This window comes from Cryptosporidium parvum, chromosome 4 (genome assembly GCF_000165345.1).
Source record: "Cryptosporidium parvum Iowa II chromosome 4, whole genome shotgun sequence".
Classification (NCBI taxonomy): domain Eukaryota; phylum Apicomplexa; class Conoidasida; order Eucoccidiorida; family Cryptosporidiidae; genus Cryptosporidium; species Cryptosporidium parvum.
In genome coordinates this window covers 418,554-439,793 of record NC_006983.1, presented here as the reverse complement: position 1 = coordinate 439,793, position 21,240 = coordinate 418,554, and the positions used below count along the sequence as shown (strand labels likewise).

The window sequence follows — 21,240 nt, the reverse complement described above, 5'->3', positions numbered from 1 at the left end:
AATACCGGCAATTTAATAAAACTTGTAATTTTTTGTAAATAAATTTAAATAATTATTTTTTTAAAAAAATAATTATTTAAATAGAAAAATATTCATCACTATTTTAAACAGTAACTTATTTATTTAATAATGAAATGAAAAATAAACAGAAACAAAAAAATTCTTTTAATGAAGAAAAAAATGAATTAATAAAAAGTGAATCAAATATAAATATTCCACTAAAATGGCCATATTTACTAAATATTACAATAAGCAAGGATATTTCAAGGTCAAATATCTTGGAATTGCGTGTTTCTGAAAGTACATTAAATCAAATAGGAATAGCAAATGGTACTATTTGTGTAATAAGATATCTGGAAAAATCTACGTGTGTGACAGTCAGATCATTGGAATCAAATATTAAATTTGGAGATAACCAAGGACTGATTGGAGAGTTGGTTATGAATAACCTAAATATAATAGATGAAGATTCTGGCCAATTGGAAGTATTTCCTTTGAGAAGTTTTGCCAAGGACAATAATATTAATATAGAGGTTAATAAACATTGTATACTACAATTTTTTGGAATTCTTGATTTAAATAACTCTTTGAATAATATGAAGTATTTATCAAAATCTACTCCAGAATTTATCAATGATAATAAGGGTATTCAACAACTCATCATTTCAAGATCTAGAGGAATTTGCGTGTTTCAAGGTAATATAATTTCAATACAAATTGCGTCCATGGTTTACTACTTTAAAGTGTATGAATTTAATAGGAACCAGGAATTTTCTGAGGACTATTCAAAAGTTGTGAAGATAGGTAACCAAACGAAAATTGAATTAGTTTTTGAAAACAATTTATTTAATATTAAGAAGAAAAGCAAAAGTAATGAGAAAAAAGATAGCATTATAAGCGATGAACCAACTCAAAGTAAAAGGAAATATGGGCTGGATAAAATAGGAGGAATGAATCATTTGAAACACGAAATTAATAAATGTATTATAAATCCCCTCAAATTTTCAAAAATTTACTCATCTTTTGGAATAAAACCTTCTAAAGGAATATTGTTATATGGCCCACCAGGGACAGGAAAAACTTTGATTGCTCGTTCTATTGCAGAAGAAATTGAATTAATTACAACATTTAAGCAAGATTCTGACTTAGAATTATCCGTTGATTTTATCGTTATAGATGGGAGTAATATTAGTAATAATACAGATGATGAAGATAACCATTTCTTTAATAGTATCCAAAAGGTAAAAGATAACTCAAAGAAAGATGAATTCATTTATACTATACTATTTATTGATGAGATTGATTTAATTTGTGGTAGTAGGGATAGCTTTTCAGGAATAAATGATCAAAACAAAAAATATCTAACAGCAATCTTATCTTTACTAGATGGATTTGATGAAAATAATCGTGTAACATTGATTGCAACGACAAATAAACCTAATGAAATCGATCCTGCTTTAAGAAGAGCTGGAAGAATTGACCGTGAAATAGCAGTGGAAGTACCAAATAGTTTAGAAAGGAAGGAAATTCTTGAGCTTATGCTAATCGATATTCCAAATAATTTAAATGATTCTGAAATAGATTCTCTAGTCGATGAAACTCAAGCCTTTGTTGGCGCAGATTTAAAGATGTTAATCAACGAGTCTATAAATAGGTTTCTAGAAAGAACCACAAATACAGAATTTGTTGACAATGATCAATTTACACTTCTTTCATTTGATGATATTCATAATAGTGTTAAAAATATTAAACCTTCTGCACTTAGGGAACTTGCTATAGAAATTCCCAAAACTGACTGGAACGATATAGGAGGATATGAAGAAGTTAAGGAACAGCTTAAAGAATGTGTTGAATGGCCATTAATTCACTCTGAACTTTTTGAATATATGAAAATAAAGCCTCCAAGTGGAGTCTTGCTATATGGTCCACCTGGATGTTCAAAAACATTAATGGCAAAAGCTGTTGCTACTGAGAGTAAAATGAATTTCATTAGTGTAAAAGGTCCTGAACTTTTTTCAAAATGGGTAGGAGAATCTGAAAAGTCTATACGTGAAATTTTTAGAAAAGCCAGACAAAATTCTCCTTGTATTATTTTTTTTGATGAAATTGATGCAATTGGAGTAAATAGAGAAAGTATGTCAAATACTTCTGATGTCAGCACTAGAGTTCTTTCACAAATGTTAAATGAAATGGATGGAATTACAACAAATAAACAAGTCATTGTAATTGGCGCAACTAATAGGCCCGACTTATTAGATTCTGCACTACTTAGACCTGGAAGACTTGATCGAATTATATATATTGGACTCCCTGATTCAAAAGCAAGAAAGAAAATTTTGAATATTTATTTAAAATCAAAAAATTATATTCAAATTGATGATTGTAATAAAGATAATAATAATAATGGAACTAGCTTTGAAGGAAATTTAGACAGTTTAAATGCTACGAATCATAATATTGATAGCCTAGAAGTTATTGAATTGTGTGATAATATAACTAATATGGAAATCTTTGATAGTTATGATGAAATGATTGATTCACTGGTAAATTTAACAAACGGTTACAGCGGTGCAGAACTTGCTTTATTATGCAGGGAAACTATGATGCAGGTTATTAGAAGGACTATTACAAACCGCTTAAATTCTAACAAAGATTCAATTAGTAACCATGCCAAGTTTACTTGGAGAGATATATCTTTTGCTTTAAATAAAGTAAAGCCTCGAATACCTCATTCGTTAATAGAATTTTATGAGAACTATAATAAGAAAAACAATATAATATAAATTGTTGATTTAATAACTTTATTTTTCAAGAAATAAATAATCCGCTTGGGTATGCATTATATTCCGAGTCATTTTCGCTTTCTTCTTGAATATATAAATCTGATGAAAAATAACAATCGAATGCAGTTTCGTTTTTATTTAAAAATATATCATCTTGTTTATATTGATTATATGAATACTCCAAGCTATTACAATTTCTCGAAAAATTAATGGTTGATTTTTTATTTCCTTGAAATGCATTATTTTCAATTAATTCAACATCTGTTGAATTTTTTATATTATAATTCATGTTATATTTTGCATTAAAGTCTATATTCTGTTCGATATTATCAGCAACATTTTCTATTTTAGATTCTTCCTGTTCAATTCTTTTTCTTTTACCACATTGATTAGGTGGAAATGATGATTTTGGAGTATCTGGAGAAGATTCATTTAGAAAATTGATACTTCTTGTAGGTGATAATAATAATGTATTAAAATGGCTTTTATTTGTACTATAGTGAGCATTTGTATCTTCTATAGTATTTTCTGGATATTTTTGTGAATTAATATTCTTATCTATGTTCAAATTAACATATTCATATACAGCATTATTCATACATTTTGGTAAATTTGTATAAGTAATTTGTTGATTATTTGTTGGGCTATTGTTTTGAATGAAATATTTATTATATTCATTATTTATAGGCTTTTGATCATCAATTAGAGATTTATTAACGTAATTATTTTCAAATTTCTGATCAACACCATAAAATTGTTTGGAATTTTCCGTAGGAATTTGGTAATTTTCATTAAAATTTAATTGTGAGCTATTGGATCTATAGATATTACTATATGACTTTATGTTTCTAGATTGCTTTACATCCCTCCAAATATTCAAATAATTGATCAGTGTATCTGTATAATCGCCAAAACCAAAAGAAGATAAAGCATTAATAATGTCTTCACCATTTAATACACGCCGTTTATTACTCGTACAAATAACTCCTGCTTGAGATGAAATACAACCAATAAAATCCTTAGAAATTTGTTGCATTAACATCTTTGACTCTCTAGAAATTTTGGCTGAGCCAGGTATAGATAATTTCATCATTCTACCTATATTATTAATAGGCAAAGATAAATCTGAGCTTTCAGAGTCTGTTATTAATTCTGAATCTTCATAATTATCAATAATTTGGTCTGAATCATTACTTATTTTTCTATTATTGCTTACGTAATCACAATTTATTTTATTTATGAAAGGTGTATTGACTTTGTATGTCACCTCATTGTTCATTTTCCCAAATTATTGAGATTCAAATATATGCTAAATTTATTTAATTAATAAATTCTGCAATTTAGGGTTTAATAATAAACTAATATACTCTTATTTTTTGAAAAGAGTTTCAATGGTTATTAAAGCTGCTTATTTTCTAGTCAAAAACCCTCTTTGAGCGGTCAAGAAATTATTAGTTTAAATTGTAATATTAAAATTGCTATTTGGGAAAAAAAAATTTTTTTAATATACAAATTATAATTCTGTCATTCCAAATAACTTATTAATAAGTTAAAAATAACTGACTCGATAAGTCATTGTTATTCTTATATAATTAGTTTTTACTTCGTTTAAGTCAGTTGTTAATGAATATTTGCATTACATTCAAATCACTTGATTAGAACAAATTAGATAAATTAACAAAATTTTAAAAAAATTATATTTTTTTCAGTTTATTCTATATATATATATATGTAAATATATATTTTTTAAGTAAACATTTATTAATTTCAATTCAAATTACACGTAATGCAAAAATGCATGCAGTAGAATTTTGAAAAGTATTTTCTTTAGAAAATAATAAAATATTTTTATAAATTAACTTTGCGTTTACAGAATATATTAATATATAATTAAATTTAAAAATTAATATTCAGTTTTTTGGTTTATTTTCAGCATTAGAACTTAGTTGATTTGTTCCCTCATTAATATGGTTTGAATTAGTTTTAGAATTTGCCAAATTTTCCTCATTCAATAATGAAAGTAATTCAGAATTAGTATCGCATTGACTAGAATTTATATGATTTTGAAGAATTTTTGCAAAATATTGCTTTAAAAAATCAAATTCTTGAATATGGAAGGTAATCAAATTCAAATTTTCAATAATCCTGCTAATACACCTAGTTTTTGAGCCTAGTTTTAGTGACTCAAGTGCAATAACGTACAATTCAATGGCTTTTGGATCATTAAGTAGAGAAATTCTGGAAAAAAATTTAGGAATTAGCCCAGAACAAACAATATCTTTATTATTAATAAAATGAAGCAAGTAGTGAGTTTGGTGAATAATTGTTTGAGTTTTCGTCTTATCAGTATAATTATTAGAATATTCCAGTGCCAGCTGGTTAATTAATAGTGAAATAATATTTACGGCAAGTTGATTATTCAAATCCTTGAAAAATTCTTGAAAGAATGAGTTTGCAAGACTGGAAAGCTCAGAACTGAATTCTGATTTTTTGTTAATGCATTTGAGATAACTCAACAATAATATATCTTTTGGCTTTATGAAGCCTATATTCAATAAGTAATTAATAATCAACATAATATTATATTTTAAACTGTTAATTTCTGTATTATTAGAATTATCTTCCAAGTTCAAAAGAGAATACTGTTTTTCCATCCATGGATCAATAATATTTGGATACCTTATTAACAAGTCATTTGTACAAAGTATTATATTTAGCATTATATCATCCATTTGACCTTTACTAATAAAATTAAATGAAGATGGGTTATAAAGAAAAGAAAATATTAATTGTATGTTTGGCATTTCAAATAAATTTGATAATTTTGAATTTATATTAAAGTTCTGGCCAGAAATATCATTCATTGTCGTCTTTTCATTAATATTTAATAATTTGGTTGTTAATGAAGTTAATTTACATAATGAAATCAATGCACAATTTCTGGAGTAATCAAGTTGCCACTGAAGATCACTCTCACCATTTTTAATACTACTAAAATCTGTGATTAAACTTGGATCTCTTGATAGTAAATTAATGATTGGTACAATAAAATAAAAAATGCTATCATTAGAAAGAAGTTGATTTTCTAATATCATTTGAATATATTCAAAATACTCCTCTTCTAAATTAATTATTCCGCATTCATTATTCTTTTCTTTAAGTAATTTAGTTTTTTCTGAAGCGTTTTTTTGACTGACTGAATGTAAATATTTCCATTTATTATATAAATTCTCAACAAAATTTCCATATTTCAATACAATATGACTCAATAAGTTGGTTATTTGAGATAATTCAACAATACTTAATTCTTTTGAATTTATAAGTCTTTTATGAAAATAGCCAAATAGTTTATTAATAAAAAAGTCGATATATAAAACTTTTGATTTATTTTCTTTAATATACAAAAATTTAATATTTGATGGATTTGCTATTAAATTAAATACTGAATTAATAATATTAATGAAAAGAGAATTATTTATTAGTCTGTAGTCAAAATTTGATAAAATTGCTATATAAGTTAATAAAATCTCATTTATATAATCTTGATTATTTATTTTAATTAAATTCAAGCATTCAATTGAATAATCAAAAATTGAATAGTTCTTATTTGATGCAGAATCCAAAAATAGTTGATAAATAATTTCAAAATTTGAATCTTTCTTGTTATCGATTTCAATCATTTGATTACTATTCAAAGATTCAACTTTCATAATTACCAAAAGTAATTCAAGTAATGATTTTAAGTTCTTTTCTGTTTCAATACTTAAATTTGATAGATTATTTATGATTAAAGAAATTTCATTTATAGTATAGTTTTTCAGCAAAGATAAATCAAAATTCTGAGTATATTTTTTAGATATTTGTGTATTTTTTGAGGTTAAATGCTCCAATAACTTTGAAAAATTCATCATATCATCTTCACTAAATAATTCAACCACTTTAAGAAGATTTTTAACTGCAATTTGATTTATTACTATTTTTTCATTAAATTGGAGCTTTAAATTTTGATCTTCATTCTCTAATTCATTTTGAATATAATTTTCCTGATTATCAGGATTTGAAAAATTGGAGACATTATTAAACATTATAATGAAGAATCCATGTACAACTGAGTTTAAAATATTTACATTATTAACCCTCCAAATACATTTTAATACGTTTGAAAGAAATGTTTGACCTTTTTTTATATTTAGAGAAACGGCTTCACAAATAAAAAGAATGCATGATGAAACATCAGAATTAATCTTTGAATAAATTCCATTATTACAGACTTGATCCAAAATATTTTCCACAATTAAAGAAACTTCTTTTGCATCCAATAATAATATTTTCATTAATTCATATTCAGACTCTTTCTTCTTTGAGAAATTTTGATCAATTAATTCTTGTGATTGAGTTTCTTCATTATTTTTATTTGATTTAATAATTGTATTATTTAAATCATCAATGGTATTTTTATTAAAATGATTTAATTCATTATTGATGTTATTTAATAGACAGGAAATTTGTTCATGATTCAATGGTAGATGATAATAATTTTCCGTAGCTTTTCTAATCATTGTTCTTAATAAGTTGAATGATGAAGATCTAGTATGGGAAGATTCATCTAAAGTTCTCATTTTTATTTCTTTAAGAATAGTTATAAAAAAGCTATATGGAATAATATCATTAACAAATAACCTTTGTATAGACTGAATAGATCTCGTTCGACAGTTGTGGTGTTTGTCATAAATTCTTTCAAGCAATAAATCAATATATTCAATAATTTGTGATCTGTTTTCTAAAGTATAATCAATAGAATTATTATTATCATCAATATTTTGGCTTGTATTTAAATTATAACATGATTCAATTGAATTTTTATTTTTCATTTCAATGAATGAATTTGCAATACTTGAAATAAAGCATGATCTAAGTTTATAGGAAATCATTACTTTGAGAATTCTTCTGATTAATGAAATGTTGTTCAAAATAGTGTTTGGATTATTAACTGAAATAGACTCTACATACGAACTTATATATACAATAATGTTATCATCTTCACCTATATCTTCAATTTTATCCATTTTAATCCAATAGATTCCAAGATTTTCAAGGATATATACAAACAGACTATTAGATAATTCTTCACTAATTTGTATTGTAATTGTTGTTATAAAACTTGGAAAATCTTTAACAATAATATTATTTCGATTATTTGGGTTGTTGCCATTATTTACATTGGATATTAAGTCAATTGAGCCATTTATAAAACAATTCGTAATAATGTCAAATAAACAACTATTTAAATTTTCATCTTCATCCGTTTCTTTACATTTTTTCGTAATAATAATGGATTTTAATATATTTATTAATAGATTTTCAGACAAATTTTCCCATTTAACAAGATTGATTTTACTTTTGTTATTGAAGGCTTCAATTTCATATTCAGCGACTAGTTTTTTCAAAAGATTAATAATTCTAAGAGATAGTATTAATGACCATTCAGAGAGACCAATTGTGGAAAAATTAATATTTATATAATTTTTGGAAAGTTTGATTAAATATTTTACTAATAGAAATGAAATTTCAAGAATGGACGAATCTTTGAGCAGTTTACTACTTTGAATATTTTCAACGTTGAAATTAATTTCAAAATCAGTGTTCTCTACTTGATCCTTATCAAAAGAGTCATTATTATCAAACTCTGTTTCAGATTCACTAAAAGAATCATCATCTTCATCAATTTCATAGTTAAATTTTGAATTCTTTCTTTTTCTTGATTTAGTGTTTTTCATATTCTTAGTATTATAATATTTACTTTCAAGTTTTTTTTTATCTTCATTAATCAAAGATTCAAGAATATCAAATTCTTGTATTACAATATTTGTAATACAAAAAATCATCATATTAAATAAATTATTTATGTGAGATTTTTCAGTGTTATTTATCAAGAATTGATTCAAAATTTCAATATTTCTTAAAATTAAGCCAAGAAACATTTTTTTTTCAGGAATATGAATAATTTTGGACCATAAATATGATATAGATAGCATATAGTATAAGCCTAATGGAATTCCAGCTTCAGAATAATGATCTTTCTCATTATTTGAATCGAATTTAAATATTCCTAGTAAATCTTCCTGGAGATAATTAATAATTGAATTAAAAGTGACTCCATCGTTATTTGAACCTAATGAGAATTTATTGTTTTTAATGCACAAAACTGCTTCATCATCTTTGTATATTATTTCAACATCATTTAAAAACTTTAATAAATTAGAATCCTTTTTTGGTATAATAAACTGGTAAAATTTAATATTATCTTTCATCACCTCTATCTTAGTATTATCAATATATAAATATAGAGCAATAAAATTGACTTATTATATATTGGAATGGAAGTTATAATATTAATAATTTTATTATTTATTATTAATATTACTTTACATGTAATTTTTTTTATTCAAAATTTTTAGTGGCAAAATAAATATTGACCAAAGATGCCGCCTAAAGTTTTAGCGGCTAATAATAAAAATAGTATACTGGTATTAATTCAAGTTTAATTAAAAAAAGTGTATATAAATGTATATATTATAATGATTTTAAAGTCAAAGCTAACTGTATAATAATTTAAATAATTAAAAGTGTCAAAAATAGAGAGATAGTTAATTAATAGTCTAATAAGTAATAAATTATATGGAGCCAATAAATAAACTTTCAATTTTCAAAAATTGTCAGGAAAAGACTAGGTTAATGAATTGATTAAAAATATTCTTTTTTTTGATTAAAAGACAATAACCTAGACTTTAAGAAACAAATAGAATAACAATATATCTCAATTTTTGGAAAAAAGAAATATCAAGCATTTACATTAAGTGGAAATTAACAGGTTTTAAAAATTAATATTAATAAAAAAGAATATTGAAGAAGAGAAAAAAGTATCAAAATGAGTTCAACAAGTTTAGGACATAGATTTAAGGTAAGTTGAAAATCTAAATTATTAATCTGCATGAACTTTATTAATATATCTTTGTTTATTATTAGGATATTACTATTATACCAAATAGCAAGGACTTAATAGATATTGTATTATCTAAGACTCAAAGAAAGACTCCGACTCAAGTACATCCGCAATTTCAAATTAGTAGAATAAGATCATTTTATATGAGAAAAGTAAAATTTTGCCAGCAAGCTATACATGATAGATTAGGCATGATATTGACGCAATTTCCAAGATTAGATGAGATACATCCATTTTATTCAGATCTATGTAATGTATTATATGATAGGGATCATTATAAGCTTGCATTAGGCCATATTTCTGGATCGAAGAATATTATTGATTCTTTGGCAAAAGATTATGTGAGATTATTAAAATATGCAGACAGTCCATATAAATGTAAAATGTTAAAAAGAGCTGCATTAGGTAGAATGTGTACTTGTTTAAAGAAGTTACAGGCGCCTTTGGAGTACTTAGAAGAAGTTAGGCAACATATTGGACGTCTTCCAAGTATTAATCCAACAACAAGAACATTAATAGTATGTGGTTATCCAAATGTTGGTAAGAGTAGTTTTATCAATTGTGTTTCTCATGCTAATGTTGAAGTTGAGCCATATGCATTTACTACAAAATCTTTATATGTTGGTCACTTTGATTACAACTATGCTAGATGGCAAGTAATTGATACTCCTGGTATTTTAGATCGTCCATTAGATGAAAGGAATACAATAGAAATGACAGCCATCACAGCATTAGCACATATTCATTCATGCATTTTATATTTTGTCGATATTTCAGAAGAATGTGGCTATAGTATTGAGAAACAAACTAAACTTTTCCATTCTATCAAAACTTTATTTAGAAATAAACCAGTATTTATTATATTAAACAAGATTGATTCTCGTTCAGTAGATGATCTATCACCAGAAGAAAAGAAGATGATTGAAGAGCTTAAGACAGGATTAGAAGGAGAATCTAATGAAAATGGAGGAAAGATTGAAGTAGTTGATTTCTTAACTATGTCAACAATGCAAAAAGTTGGAGTTGAAGAAGCAAAAAATAGAGCATGTAATGAGCTTCTTCAAAAAAGAATAGAAATTAAAGTACAAACTAAAAGAGTTGATGCAATTTCAAGAAGGCTCCATATTGCAGAAACGCCTTTAAATAAAGACAGGCCACCTTGCATACCTGATTCTGTAATACAAGAGAGATCTCAGGAAATTAAATCAAGAACAAAATCCGGACCACTAGAAAAGGAGCTTGAAGAGGAAATGGGTGGTGCTGGTGTGTATCAAATGGATTGGAATAGGAAGTATATTCTTAAGGATGATGATTGGAAATATGATTTGGTTCCAGAAATTATGGATGGCAAAAATATTATTGACTTTATCGATCCTGATATTGAAGAAAAATTGAAGGAACTTGAAAAGGAGGAGGAGATATTACTAATGAATGATCCATCGCAAGAGTTTGATGAAAAGCTATGGGAGCAAACGCAAACAGCTCTTAAAAACATACACAATAAGATTAATCTTAAGAGGAGAGAAAATATGGACAATAAGGCAAGAAATGCGCCTATATTACCTAGAGGAAGAGCTAGACAGGCATCTGCTGGTGAATTAACAAAACTAACAAATCAACTTGATGGGTTAGGTTATGATGTATCTAAGCTTTATGAAAGAGGTAGAAGTCTTGCAAGAAAAGAGGAGAATAAGAGAGAAAGAGGAAGGTCTTTGACAAGAAGGGCAGTAAATGATGTTTCTGATCAAATTTCTTTATTAAGAAGTAAAAGATCAAGAAGTATTACGGGTAATGAAGATATTGAAATGTTGGTTAATGATGAAAATGCAAACAGAGAATTATTAAAGAGGAAAAGATTACCTAGAGGCCACAGTCCTGCTCCCAATCGTATTGATGCTTCACTTAAACCTGGTAAACAGCAAGAAAAAGCCGAGAAATTACGTAGAAAGTCTCAGTCTAAACTTGGAAAGCTTGCTAGAAGAGGAGAAGCTGATAGAAGTATTCCAACTAAAATGCCGATGCATCTATTTTCAGGAAAACGTGGTATGGGTAAAACCGACCGTAGATAATTATTCAATATTTGTAAATTCTAGGAAAAGTAGATATTATAGTTTAACAATTATTATACTTTTAATAAGAATAAATACACAAAATTAATCTTTATTCTAGTCGAACATTTTTTATAATCTTTAACATTAATGCTAAATAAAGCACAAATAGAATTAAATCTATATAAGAAATAGGCTGATGAAAAGCCCGCCACCCCACAAGTTACCTACGTGTGAAAGCATGTTTATATTATAAATTTTTTGACAAGCAAATAAAAAAATTAACAAAAAAACTACCAAAGAAGGAAAATATAAAAGGAAATAAATATTTTATAAAGAAAAGTATAATATTTTACAAGTAATCCAAATTTCTTTCTGCAAGTCATTTTTAGTCAAAAATAAGCAAAAATTAGTACTTTTATGTGGCATAAAGAAGAACGTAGCAAAACTTAACAAAAAATATTAAACAAATCATATATATTATATATAATATATATAATATATAGTATTATTGTAGAGATATTCTAGAATTAATAACTATATAATGGAAAATTACAATGAAATAAGTAAAGGGAATAAAGTTTGGATATATTCCAGAGCAAATCCACATACAATAGAGTTATCAAATAAATTGGCTGAAAAAAAAGCAAAGGCTTTCTTGGAAGGTTTAAATAAATTTGAATCTGAAATTGAAAATGTTGAATCTAATTTGGATGCATTTCTATTTGCATGCGTAATTTCTTACGATTCCAAACAGAAAATATATTTATGTGAATATATTGGTGAATTTAGAGATGAAATAGAAGATGCTAAAATTAATTTTTATGTAGATAAGGAATTTGTATATAAGGCAGATGATGGATTTGGTTATAAGGATAATTCACAGCTGAGAAATCTAAATATCGGTAATGTGATAAGAAATATTCAAGTTTGTTATGATATGTTAAAAGGTAGTAATAATGTAACAGAAAACAATAGTGAAGAAAAAATGAAATTGAGTGGAATTAGAAGTGGTGACGATTTTCCGAAGTATCCAATGTACAGTTTTGCAGGAGGAATTTTGATTGCAGTAAATCCATATAAGGAGTATGATATTTATAACGATGAAACTGCACAAGAATTCATAGGAAAGAATATAATGAATATGGAACCTCACCCATTTGCAATAGCAGAATGGACGTATAGGAGAATGCTCAAGGATAATAGATCTCAATCAATAATAATTTCAGGAGAGAGTGGAGCAGGAAAAACTGAAACTTCAAAGCATGTATTGAAATATTTGAGTTATGTAAGCAATAGACAAAGAATGAAAAATGCTACTAATAATATTGTTGATAAAGTGGAGGGACTTCATTTATCAACTATTGAAAACTGTCTTCTTTCTTCAAATCCGTTGTTAGAAGTATTTGGGAATTCAAGAACAATTCGAAACGATAATTCATCACGATTTGGAAAGTATATGAAACTTGGATTTGATGAAAACGGGAAAATAATTAATGCATCCATAAATACTTACTTGCTTGCAAAATCAAGAGTAGTACACCTTCCAAATAATGAAAGGAATTATCATATTTTCTATCATATTTTAAATGAAATAAACGAAACGCAGAAAACTAGGTGGGGAATAACGTGTGATAACTCTTCTCTAGAATTTAATTATTTGAAGACTGTGGATTCAAAAAGTTTTAGACAAAGTATCGGTAAAAACTCATTAAAAAGTGAAAATTTGAGAGAAATTGTGAAATCTGTTCCATATAATATTAAAATAATTAATGATTGCTTTCAATCAATTGGGGTTTCGGAGGATAATAGAGATTTGATATACGATATGATATACACAATCTTATTGTTAGGAAATATTGAGTTTAATCCTGTTGAAAATAAAGATGAAGATGAATGTGAGCTTACTCAAGAGTCAATATCAATAATAAACCAAATCGTACAAATATGGAATTACAACTTTGATTCTGATTCAGATTTTAGTAAAATGAGCAATGAAGAATTGATCGAATTATTAACTACAAAAAGTATCGTGAAAATTAAGAAAAGGCTATCGTATTCAGAGGCAATATATACTAGAGATAGTATCTCCAGATATCTCTATGAATGGATTTTTAATTTAATCGTAGAGTTAATAAATATAGCGTTAAAACAGAATATATTCGAAAATAGTGAAAATTCTATGAATAAATCAGACCAAAATAATTCAATAGGTATTTTGGATATTTTTGGATTTGAAGATTTGGAACCAAACCATGTGAATAGTTTTGAACAATTATTGATTAATTATTGTAATGAAAGACTGCATAGCTTCTTTTTGGAACAATTACTATATAGAGATACAGTATTATATAAAACTGAGGGAATAAATAATAGTATTTCGACAACTCCATCAGCAAATGTAATGGATTTATTATTCCATCAGTCATTCGTTTGTACAGTCATGAGTGGTGTAAATCCAAAGTATCTTAATAACACAGAAATAGATGGAAATGAATCAAGAAGTGATGGTAATAGTTGCACACCACATCCATTTTATGAGAAATTTCAGTATAATAATTCAATGTTGAGCCTGCTTCCATATAATATTATATCAATTCTTGATGAAACAGGAAAGATACCAATGAAAGGAAATAGGGATCATGCATTTTGTAATAAAGTTCATTCACTAAATAAATTACAAAGTAATTCAAATATCAGAATGAGTATAAATAGAGGATCAATATGCAATAATAAGGATGAAATGAACACAAATAATTTATTGCCTCAGTTAAATGATTTGTCTGATTCTATTGGAAGAGTAATCCAAATTCAAAAACTTAATCTTGAAAAGACATTTACAATAAATCATTTTGCAGGTCCCGTTAAGTACACAAGTAATGAATTTATTTCAAAGAATACAGACTTTTTATCAGGAAATATTGAGAAAATAATACATACAAGAATAAATACAATTCAAGAAATCAATAAATTTAAGTATAATTTATTAAATAGAGTGAATAAGGATGAAAGATCTGTGCAATTCAAAGATGATGAAAATATTAATCAAAATAATGCAATATTTAACGATGATAGTCCAATGTCCGATACAAGTTTGGTTAGAAAGAGTATTTTGTCATTAAATGGAATATCAAATTTTGTTGAGAAAAATAATTTGCAAATGAATGCATTGACAACTTTAATTAATCAAAATACAAATCAAGTGCCAACACCAATGAATACAAATAAGAATAAGAGTGTTTCAAGCATGTTTGTTAGACAAGTTCAGAATATGTTAATAAATGAATTATATCCTACTCAAAGCCATTTTATTAGATGTATAAAACCAAATAATCAGCAGATTTCTTTGAAATTTGATAGTTTAAAGGTATATAAACAGCTTCAAATTGGTGGGATCTTACAAATTCTTAATATTATGATTTATGGTTATCCTTGTAGAGTTCCTTACAGTCAAATTTATAACTATTTTAAACAAATTATTGAGATAAATACTGAACTTGGTGACCAAGAATCAATGAATGATTTAACTTTAAATGATAAAAATAACATATTATTCAAAGCAAAATTGCTCTTGAGAGATGAAAGACTTTTTGTTTCTTTATTATTGGAGTACATGGGCTACAAGGATAAAATTGATTACCAACTTGGATTAACTCGAGTATTTTTTAAATTTAATGTTTTGGATAAAGTTGAACAATTTATTCAAAAATGTGATCAAGAGAATTCTATGGATTGGAAAATTGAGTGCATTAATTCTTTATATAAACATTGGTTGAGGAAGAAATGTAATAACTATTTAGTAATGATAAGATGTTCAATTAAATTTTTTTCATTATATAGACATATTAAGAGAAAAAATGCATGTATACAGATTTGCAAAGCATTGAGAAGATATGTATGTATCAAGAGAGAAGAAAGAGAAAGAATCGAAAGGGAGGAAAGAGAAAGGATTGAAAGAGAAGAGAGAGAAAGAATTGAAAGAGAGGAAAAGGAGAGGATTGAAAGAGAGAGAATTGAAAGAGAAGAGAGAGAAAGAATTGAAAGAGAGGAAAAGGAGAGGATTGAAAGAGAGAGAATTGAAAGAGAAGAAAAGGAAAGGATTGAAAGAGAAGAAAGAGAGAGGATTGAAAGAGAGAGAATTGAAAGAGAAGAAAGAGAAAGAATTGAAAAAGAGGAAAATGAGAGGATCGAAAGAGAGAGAATTGAAAGAGAAAGAATTGAAAGAGAGAGGATTGAAAGAGAAGAAAAAGAGAAGATCGAAAGAGAGAGAATTGAAAGGAAAGAAAAGGAAAGGATTGAAAGAGAAGAAAGAGAAAGAATTGAAAGAGAAGAAAGAGAAAGAATTGAAAAAGAGGAAAATGAGAGGATCGAAAGAGAGAGAATTGAAAGAGAAAGAATTGAAAGAGAGAGGATTGAAAGAGAAGAAAAAGAGAAGATCGAAAGAGAGAGAATTGAAAGGAAAGAAAAGGAAAGGATTGAAAGAGAAGAAAGAGAAAGAGTCGAAAGGGAGGAAAAAGAAAAGAGCAAGAATGAAATTATATCGAAAAACTCCTCAGAACGTAAGGCCAAGAGGAGCAGGAATGAATTTACTGAAGATATCGAGAATGATACATTATATTTGAACGACCACTTAAAGATGAATAATAGGAAGAAGGCAAAGGCAAATACATTAATAACACAACTTGATGAACCAATGGAGTTAGAAGAAACAGGAGCATCTATATCTAATTATGAAGGAGGAATTTTATCAAATAATGATGAAAAGGATGATGAAACTGATCAAAATAATTCTCCATTACTATGTACATCAACAATGAGAGGTCAAAGAAAAAGATATTCAATATATTATATGTCTGGAAATAATGTTGATTCAAAAGAAATTGAAGGTATTAAATCATTACAAGATGAGTTGGTTGAGGCTGAATTTATTGATGATGTATTGAAAGAAGATAATATTGTTATTAATTCAGATGATTTGATCAAACTTGAAAATGCTAATAATAACAATGAAAATGAAATGAATAATAACATTAAAACTGGGATCAAGAGACCCACAGTATTCATTCCAAATTTAGCGATTAATATAAAGCAAAACAATCATTTAGATTCTGATATTAAAGCCAATGCTTTAAATGCAAATTTGCAAAACTCAGAGACTATTGATTCGAACTCAAAGAAAATTAGTCTGAAGGATGTCCAGGAAAATTTTAGAAACAATATCATGAAGCAAAGAAAGCAGCAATATTAATAAAAATAAATACTTGTATTAATACAAGTAAATTTTATAGAAATTTAATTGGCGCCAAGCTTTTAATATTAATAATCAAAGATGATTTTCAATTATTAGAATTAAGAAAACAAAGTAACTTAGCATTAAAAAAAAAATACATTAATTATATTAATTATTTGCTGTTTATATTTATTTTAATTGATTATAATGTTGATATGAGTAATACAGTATTAGAAGAGTTAGAAATTGAGGAGTTAAGTCAGAAATTAATGTTAAAATTAAGTCCGAAAATTTTAAAGGAAGAGAAATTTGATGAAGATATGATCAATGCAATGATAATTGATGAAAGTAGTAATGGCTTAGTTGATAATAACTTTCTAAATTTTGATAACAAAAAGAATTCAGAGCATATAAAAACAACTGATTTTATAAATAGTTTTAAACCAATTGATCAAAAATTGAATAAAGAAAACAACGACAATCTAAAGCCAAATTTAACAATTAATTATAAATATATTGGCAATAATTGCAATAAAATTAACCAAACCTTGTCAAATAGATCAAATTCCCTACCACCACGTAATAACAATTATTATTGTAAAGGTTTAAATTTACTTAAAAAAAGAGAAATCAAAGCTATAAATAACGATTTCAATTCAGAAAAATTTAATTGTAATTCATTTAATCAACTTTCTCATGGTCTGAATCAGAATTCATATATTAATTCTTTAAAAAGGATGAATATTGATAATACACACGAATTTATTCGGCTAATTTTTAACATAATAATAGTTTTTATCACATTATATATAATATTTGGAATAATCTTTGTAATTAAAAATGATATTGAATCAAAAATTCAAATTTCAATCACTAACATATTGGATGAAATGAATATATGTTCAAAACACTATGTTGATAATAAATGCCACCCAGAACAAAGAGTGCCAGCAATGGAATCTAAATGTACTGAATGGGAAAGATGTATGTCACAGAATCCCACAATTATTGCAAGAAAGTCTATTTTTACAGCTCAAATTATTGGCGAAATTATTAATACATTCCTTGATCAAATTTCCTTCAAATCCGCACTATTTATATTTGGCTTCATTATTGCTTTAATTATTGGAAACTATTTTGTATTATCCTCTACATTTTGTTTTAATAGAAACATTAATCATACTAGAAATTCTTTAGAATCAACATCTATTATTAAAAAAAATTAATTAGATTTACACTTAATTTATCAATTTTACTAATTTTAAAATTTGGCGCCAGTATGTTGGTTTTTCTATTTTACTCTATATGTAATTATTAATATTGTGTGATTATAAGATTTAGGCTTAAGTGGTTAATATTTTTTTAACAATATTTCTTGGTTAAAATATTATAAAGTTTCAATTATTGAAATTAATTGTTTGAATATGAATATATATTACAAAACACCTAAAAGCAAAAATCTATCTAAAAAGTATTTCTTAAATTTGGAAATAATAAATATGCACCCTGTATTAAAAAAAATAAGTAAATAATTAAATTAGCTGATAATATGCACACTAAAATTAAATAATAATTTACTTTATTTTTCATATAAATAATTTAATGACATTTTTAATCGTTTCAACAAAAATTTAATCTGAAAATAATAAACTAAACAATACATAAATATTTATATTTATATAGATAGATATATTTTAATATATATTAAAAAAAAGGTAAAAACAGTAATATTAACTCTTGGAAATCGATTATTATTAATGGAGAATTGAAAATACTGAATTAATACAGAAAATAATGCCATTTTTAAATCGGTCTTTAAAAAAACCTTATAATTCAGTCTTTTTGTTAATAACGTTATGTTTATTAATAATTACAAGAAATTCAGAATGTGTAAGATATAAAGAAAGGCTTAAAGAAGGAGGCTTAGGTAATTTTTTACTTGGTCTTGCAGGTTCTGCAGTTTCCACGGGAATCCAAAGTGCAACAGGTTCACCACTTGTTGCTAACCCTGCAATGACTACTCCTGGCATTGCTAATCCTCTTGCGGGTGCAAGTCCTGCTGGAGCTGCAGCAAATCCAATGGCAGCAGCTTCTCCAGGAGCTGCAATAGCTGCTGCTCCAGGAGCTGTTCCAGGTGCTACTCCTGGAGCGGCAGCAGGCGCTACTCCTGGAGCGGTAGCAGGTGCTACTCCTGGAGCGCCTGCAGCAGTTGGTGGAATGGCTGCTCAAGGAGTGGGAATGGTACCCGGACAAGGAGGTATTCCAGGAGCAATGGGAGGAGCAGCAACTCCCAGTGCTTTGTCTTTCACTACTATTGCATTTGGAGTAATTGTTACAATGATGATATGTATGGTAATGCTGATGTGTAGGAGATGTACAAAAGATGATGACTAATTATAAAATTCACTTAAAGATAAAAAATTCTGATTATTTTAGAACAAAGAACTTAGTAAACATAAGGACTTAAAAATTGAAAATAATCAAAAGCCATATAAAAGTAATGAGAAATATCTATCGTCAATTATTAATTAAAATATAATTAATGCATTTAGCTCTATGTGAATATAAAAAACATATTAACTAAGGCAAATCATTTAAAAGGTTGTTTAATTATTCTTATTTAAAAATTATTTGCTGTTAATTCATCTAATTATTTTTTCAATTACTGCATTTTATTATTTTTAGTGTTGACGTGTTTTGGGCGGGCTTTGTGGGGAATAGTCATTTATTATATAATTTAATTATTTTATAAATTAAAAAAAAATTAAAAAGATAACGAATTGGAATATTTAAAAATATAAAAATTTATATTAATATTAAATAAAATAATTTTATTAAATATTTAAATTTCAAAGAGTAAAAGAAGTAAACTATTGAGAAATTTTAACAAAGATGAATTCTCAAACAAAGAGAAAGACTCAAAAAATGATGTTGCAACCAATCAACCAGATTTTCCACTTGTTTACATCTAAACAAAGAGTACAAATTTGGTTATATGATCACAAGAATTTAGTTTTAGAGGGAGTAATACAGGTAAGCTATCAATTTATTTATTATTTATTATTATTCATTTCTATTAAATAACTTTTAATACGTCTATAGGGTTTTGATGAATATATGAATATCGTGCTTGACCAAGCATCTGAAGTATATACAAAAAAAGAAGTTAGAAGAGAAACTAGTGTAGGACAGCTACTTTTGAGAGGTGAAAACATTAGCTTGATTTGTGAATGTAAATAGTTGAATGATTTAACTATATAGTAATTTAAATTCATTCAAATTAACTTTATATTTATTAATAATTGTAATATTCTTATTCAAATTATAATAATGATTTCATTTTAATTTAAACCTTTTTTGCTCATTTTTATCCCATTCTTTCACAAGCAATTTTAAATTCATAGTTTAGATGAATCAAAGAATCAAACTTCACTGTTAATTCTATAATATATCAAACAAGCAATCAGTGACAAAATACAAAGATCTAAAAAAAAAACAATTATGCAATACAAAACAAATAAAATACTCGATCATTCAGTGTAAAAAGAATATTTTAAAGTCCACTTAAAAAAGGGAAAGATAAAGATCTTGATTAGCTAGCACCAATTAATAGTAATTATGGTTTATTAGCCAAAACTGCTTGTTGAATTATCTCGAAATTTGCGCCAACCACACTCTTTACTTCCTTACCATTCAAAAAGAATTTGAATGTAGGCATAGCTCTAACCGATTCCGCATCTGCGATACTAGGGAGAGAATCGACATCAACCTTGATAAAACAGACATCTTTGACTTGCTCACTAAATTCCTCCAATTTTGGAGCAATCATATTACATGGGCCACACCATGTGGCAAAGTAATCAACAACAACAAGACCTTGTCTTGAGATGTAAGCTTTGTATTCTAAAAATTCAAAAATTGTGGGAAAAAAATATCAAAAAGAAATTAAAACGGAAAGTTAGGACTTTTTCTTTTTTTTTTTTTTATGAATGACTTCCAAGCCCTTCAAACATTAAAATCAAATAAAATTGGGTTACAAAGTTAGATAGATATAACCTGCTGCAAAATATGACTTCAATTTTAGATATATATTCTAATATCATTCATGAATAAATGCCAATATGCAGTTCAGCTCAATCTCCTCTATCCAACACACTTTGTTTACTCACAACAATT

At 26.4% G+C, this 21,240-nt stretch overlaps 9 protein-coding genes across 9 annotated transcripts; 6 read left to right on the top strand and 3 right to left on the bottom strand.

Moving 5' to 3' along the window:
• Positions 1-107: 107 nt before the first annotated feature.
• Positions 108-2,783, top strand: cgd4_1730 (CDC48 like AAA ATpase; the record flags this gene model as incomplete). The annotated part of the gene is made up of 1 exon (XM_625767.1): positions 108-2,783. A coding segment is annotated over one exon (2,676 nt), but the record flags the coding sequence as incomplete, so codon positions are not given.
• Positions 2,784-2,808: 25 nt separating this feature from the next.
• cgd4_1720 (CCAAT-box DNA binding protein subunit B) lies at positions 2,809-4,062 on the bottom strand (the record flags this gene model as incomplete). Its single annotated transcript, XM_001388023.1, has 1 exon — positions 2,809-4,062. One exon carries the CDS (start codon positions 4,060-4,062, stop codon positions 2,809-2,811), a length of 1,254 nt encoding a protein of 417 aa, XP_001388060.1.
• Positions 4,063-4,693: 631 nt separating this feature from the next.
• Positions 4,694-9,094, bottom strand: cgd4_1710 (Low complexity protein; the record flags this gene model as incomplete). The annotated part of the gene is made up of 1 exon (XM_625766.1): positions 4,694-9,094. The coding sequence occupies one exon, from the start codon at positions 9,092-9,094 to the stop codon at positions 4,694-4,696; it is 4,401 nt and encodes a 1,466-aa protein (XP_625766.1).
• Positions 9,095-9,809: 715 nt separating this feature from the next.
• cgd4_1700 (GNog1p. GTpase) lies at positions 9,810-11,855 on the top strand (the record flags this gene model as incomplete). Its single annotated transcript, XM_625765.1, has 1 exon — positions 9,810-11,855. A coding segment is annotated over one exon (2,046 nt), but the record flags the coding sequence as incomplete, so codon positions are not given.
• A 523-nt stretch (positions 11,856-12,378) lies between these two features.
• Positions 12,379-17,082, top strand: cgd4_1690 (myosin; the record flags this gene model as incomplete). Its single annotated transcript, XM_625764.1, has 1 exon — positions 12,379-17,082. One exon carries the CDS (start codon positions 12,379-12,381, stop codon positions 17,080-17,082), a length of 4,704 nt encoding a protein of 1,567 aa, XP_625764.1.
• A 197-nt stretch (positions 17,083-17,279) lies between these two features.
• On the top strand, positions 17,280-18,290 carry cgd4_1680 (conserved hypothetical protein; the record flags this gene model as incomplete). Its single annotated transcript, XM_625763.1, has 1 exon — positions 17,280-18,290. One exon carries the CDS (start codon positions 17,280-17,282, stop codon positions 18,288-18,290), a length of 1,011 nt encoding a protein of 336 aa, XP_625763.1.
• Positions 18,291-18,858: 568 nt separating this feature from the next.
• Positions 18,859-19,458, top strand: cgd4_1670 (hypothetical protein with signal peptide and 3 to 6 transmembrane domains; the record flags this gene model as incomplete). Its single annotated transcript, XM_625762.1, has 1 exon — positions 18,859-19,458. The coding sequence occupies one exon, from the start codon at positions 18,859-18,861 to the stop codon at positions 19,456-19,458; it is 600 nt and encodes a 199-aa protein (XP_625762.1).
• Positions 19,459-19,956: 498 nt separating this feature from the next.
• On the top strand, positions 19,957-20,304 carry cgd4_1660 (small nuclear ribonucleoprotein, putative; the record flags this gene model as incomplete). The annotated part of the gene is made up of 2 exons (XM_001388022.1): positions 19,957-20,097; positions 20,167-20,304. Coding segments are annotated over 2 exons (279 nt in total), but the record flags the coding sequence as incomplete, so codon positions are not given.
• A 376-nt stretch (positions 20,305-20,680) lies between these two features.
• cgd4_1650 (possible thioredoxin H-type of possible fungal or plant origin, small protein) lies at positions 20,681-20,998 on the bottom strand (the record flags this gene model as incomplete). Its single annotated transcript, XM_625761.1, has 1 exon — positions 20,681-20,998. A coding segment is annotated over one exon (318 nt), but the record flags the coding sequence as incomplete, so codon positions are not given.
• Between the last annotated feature and the right edge of the window lie 242 nt (positions 20,999-21,240).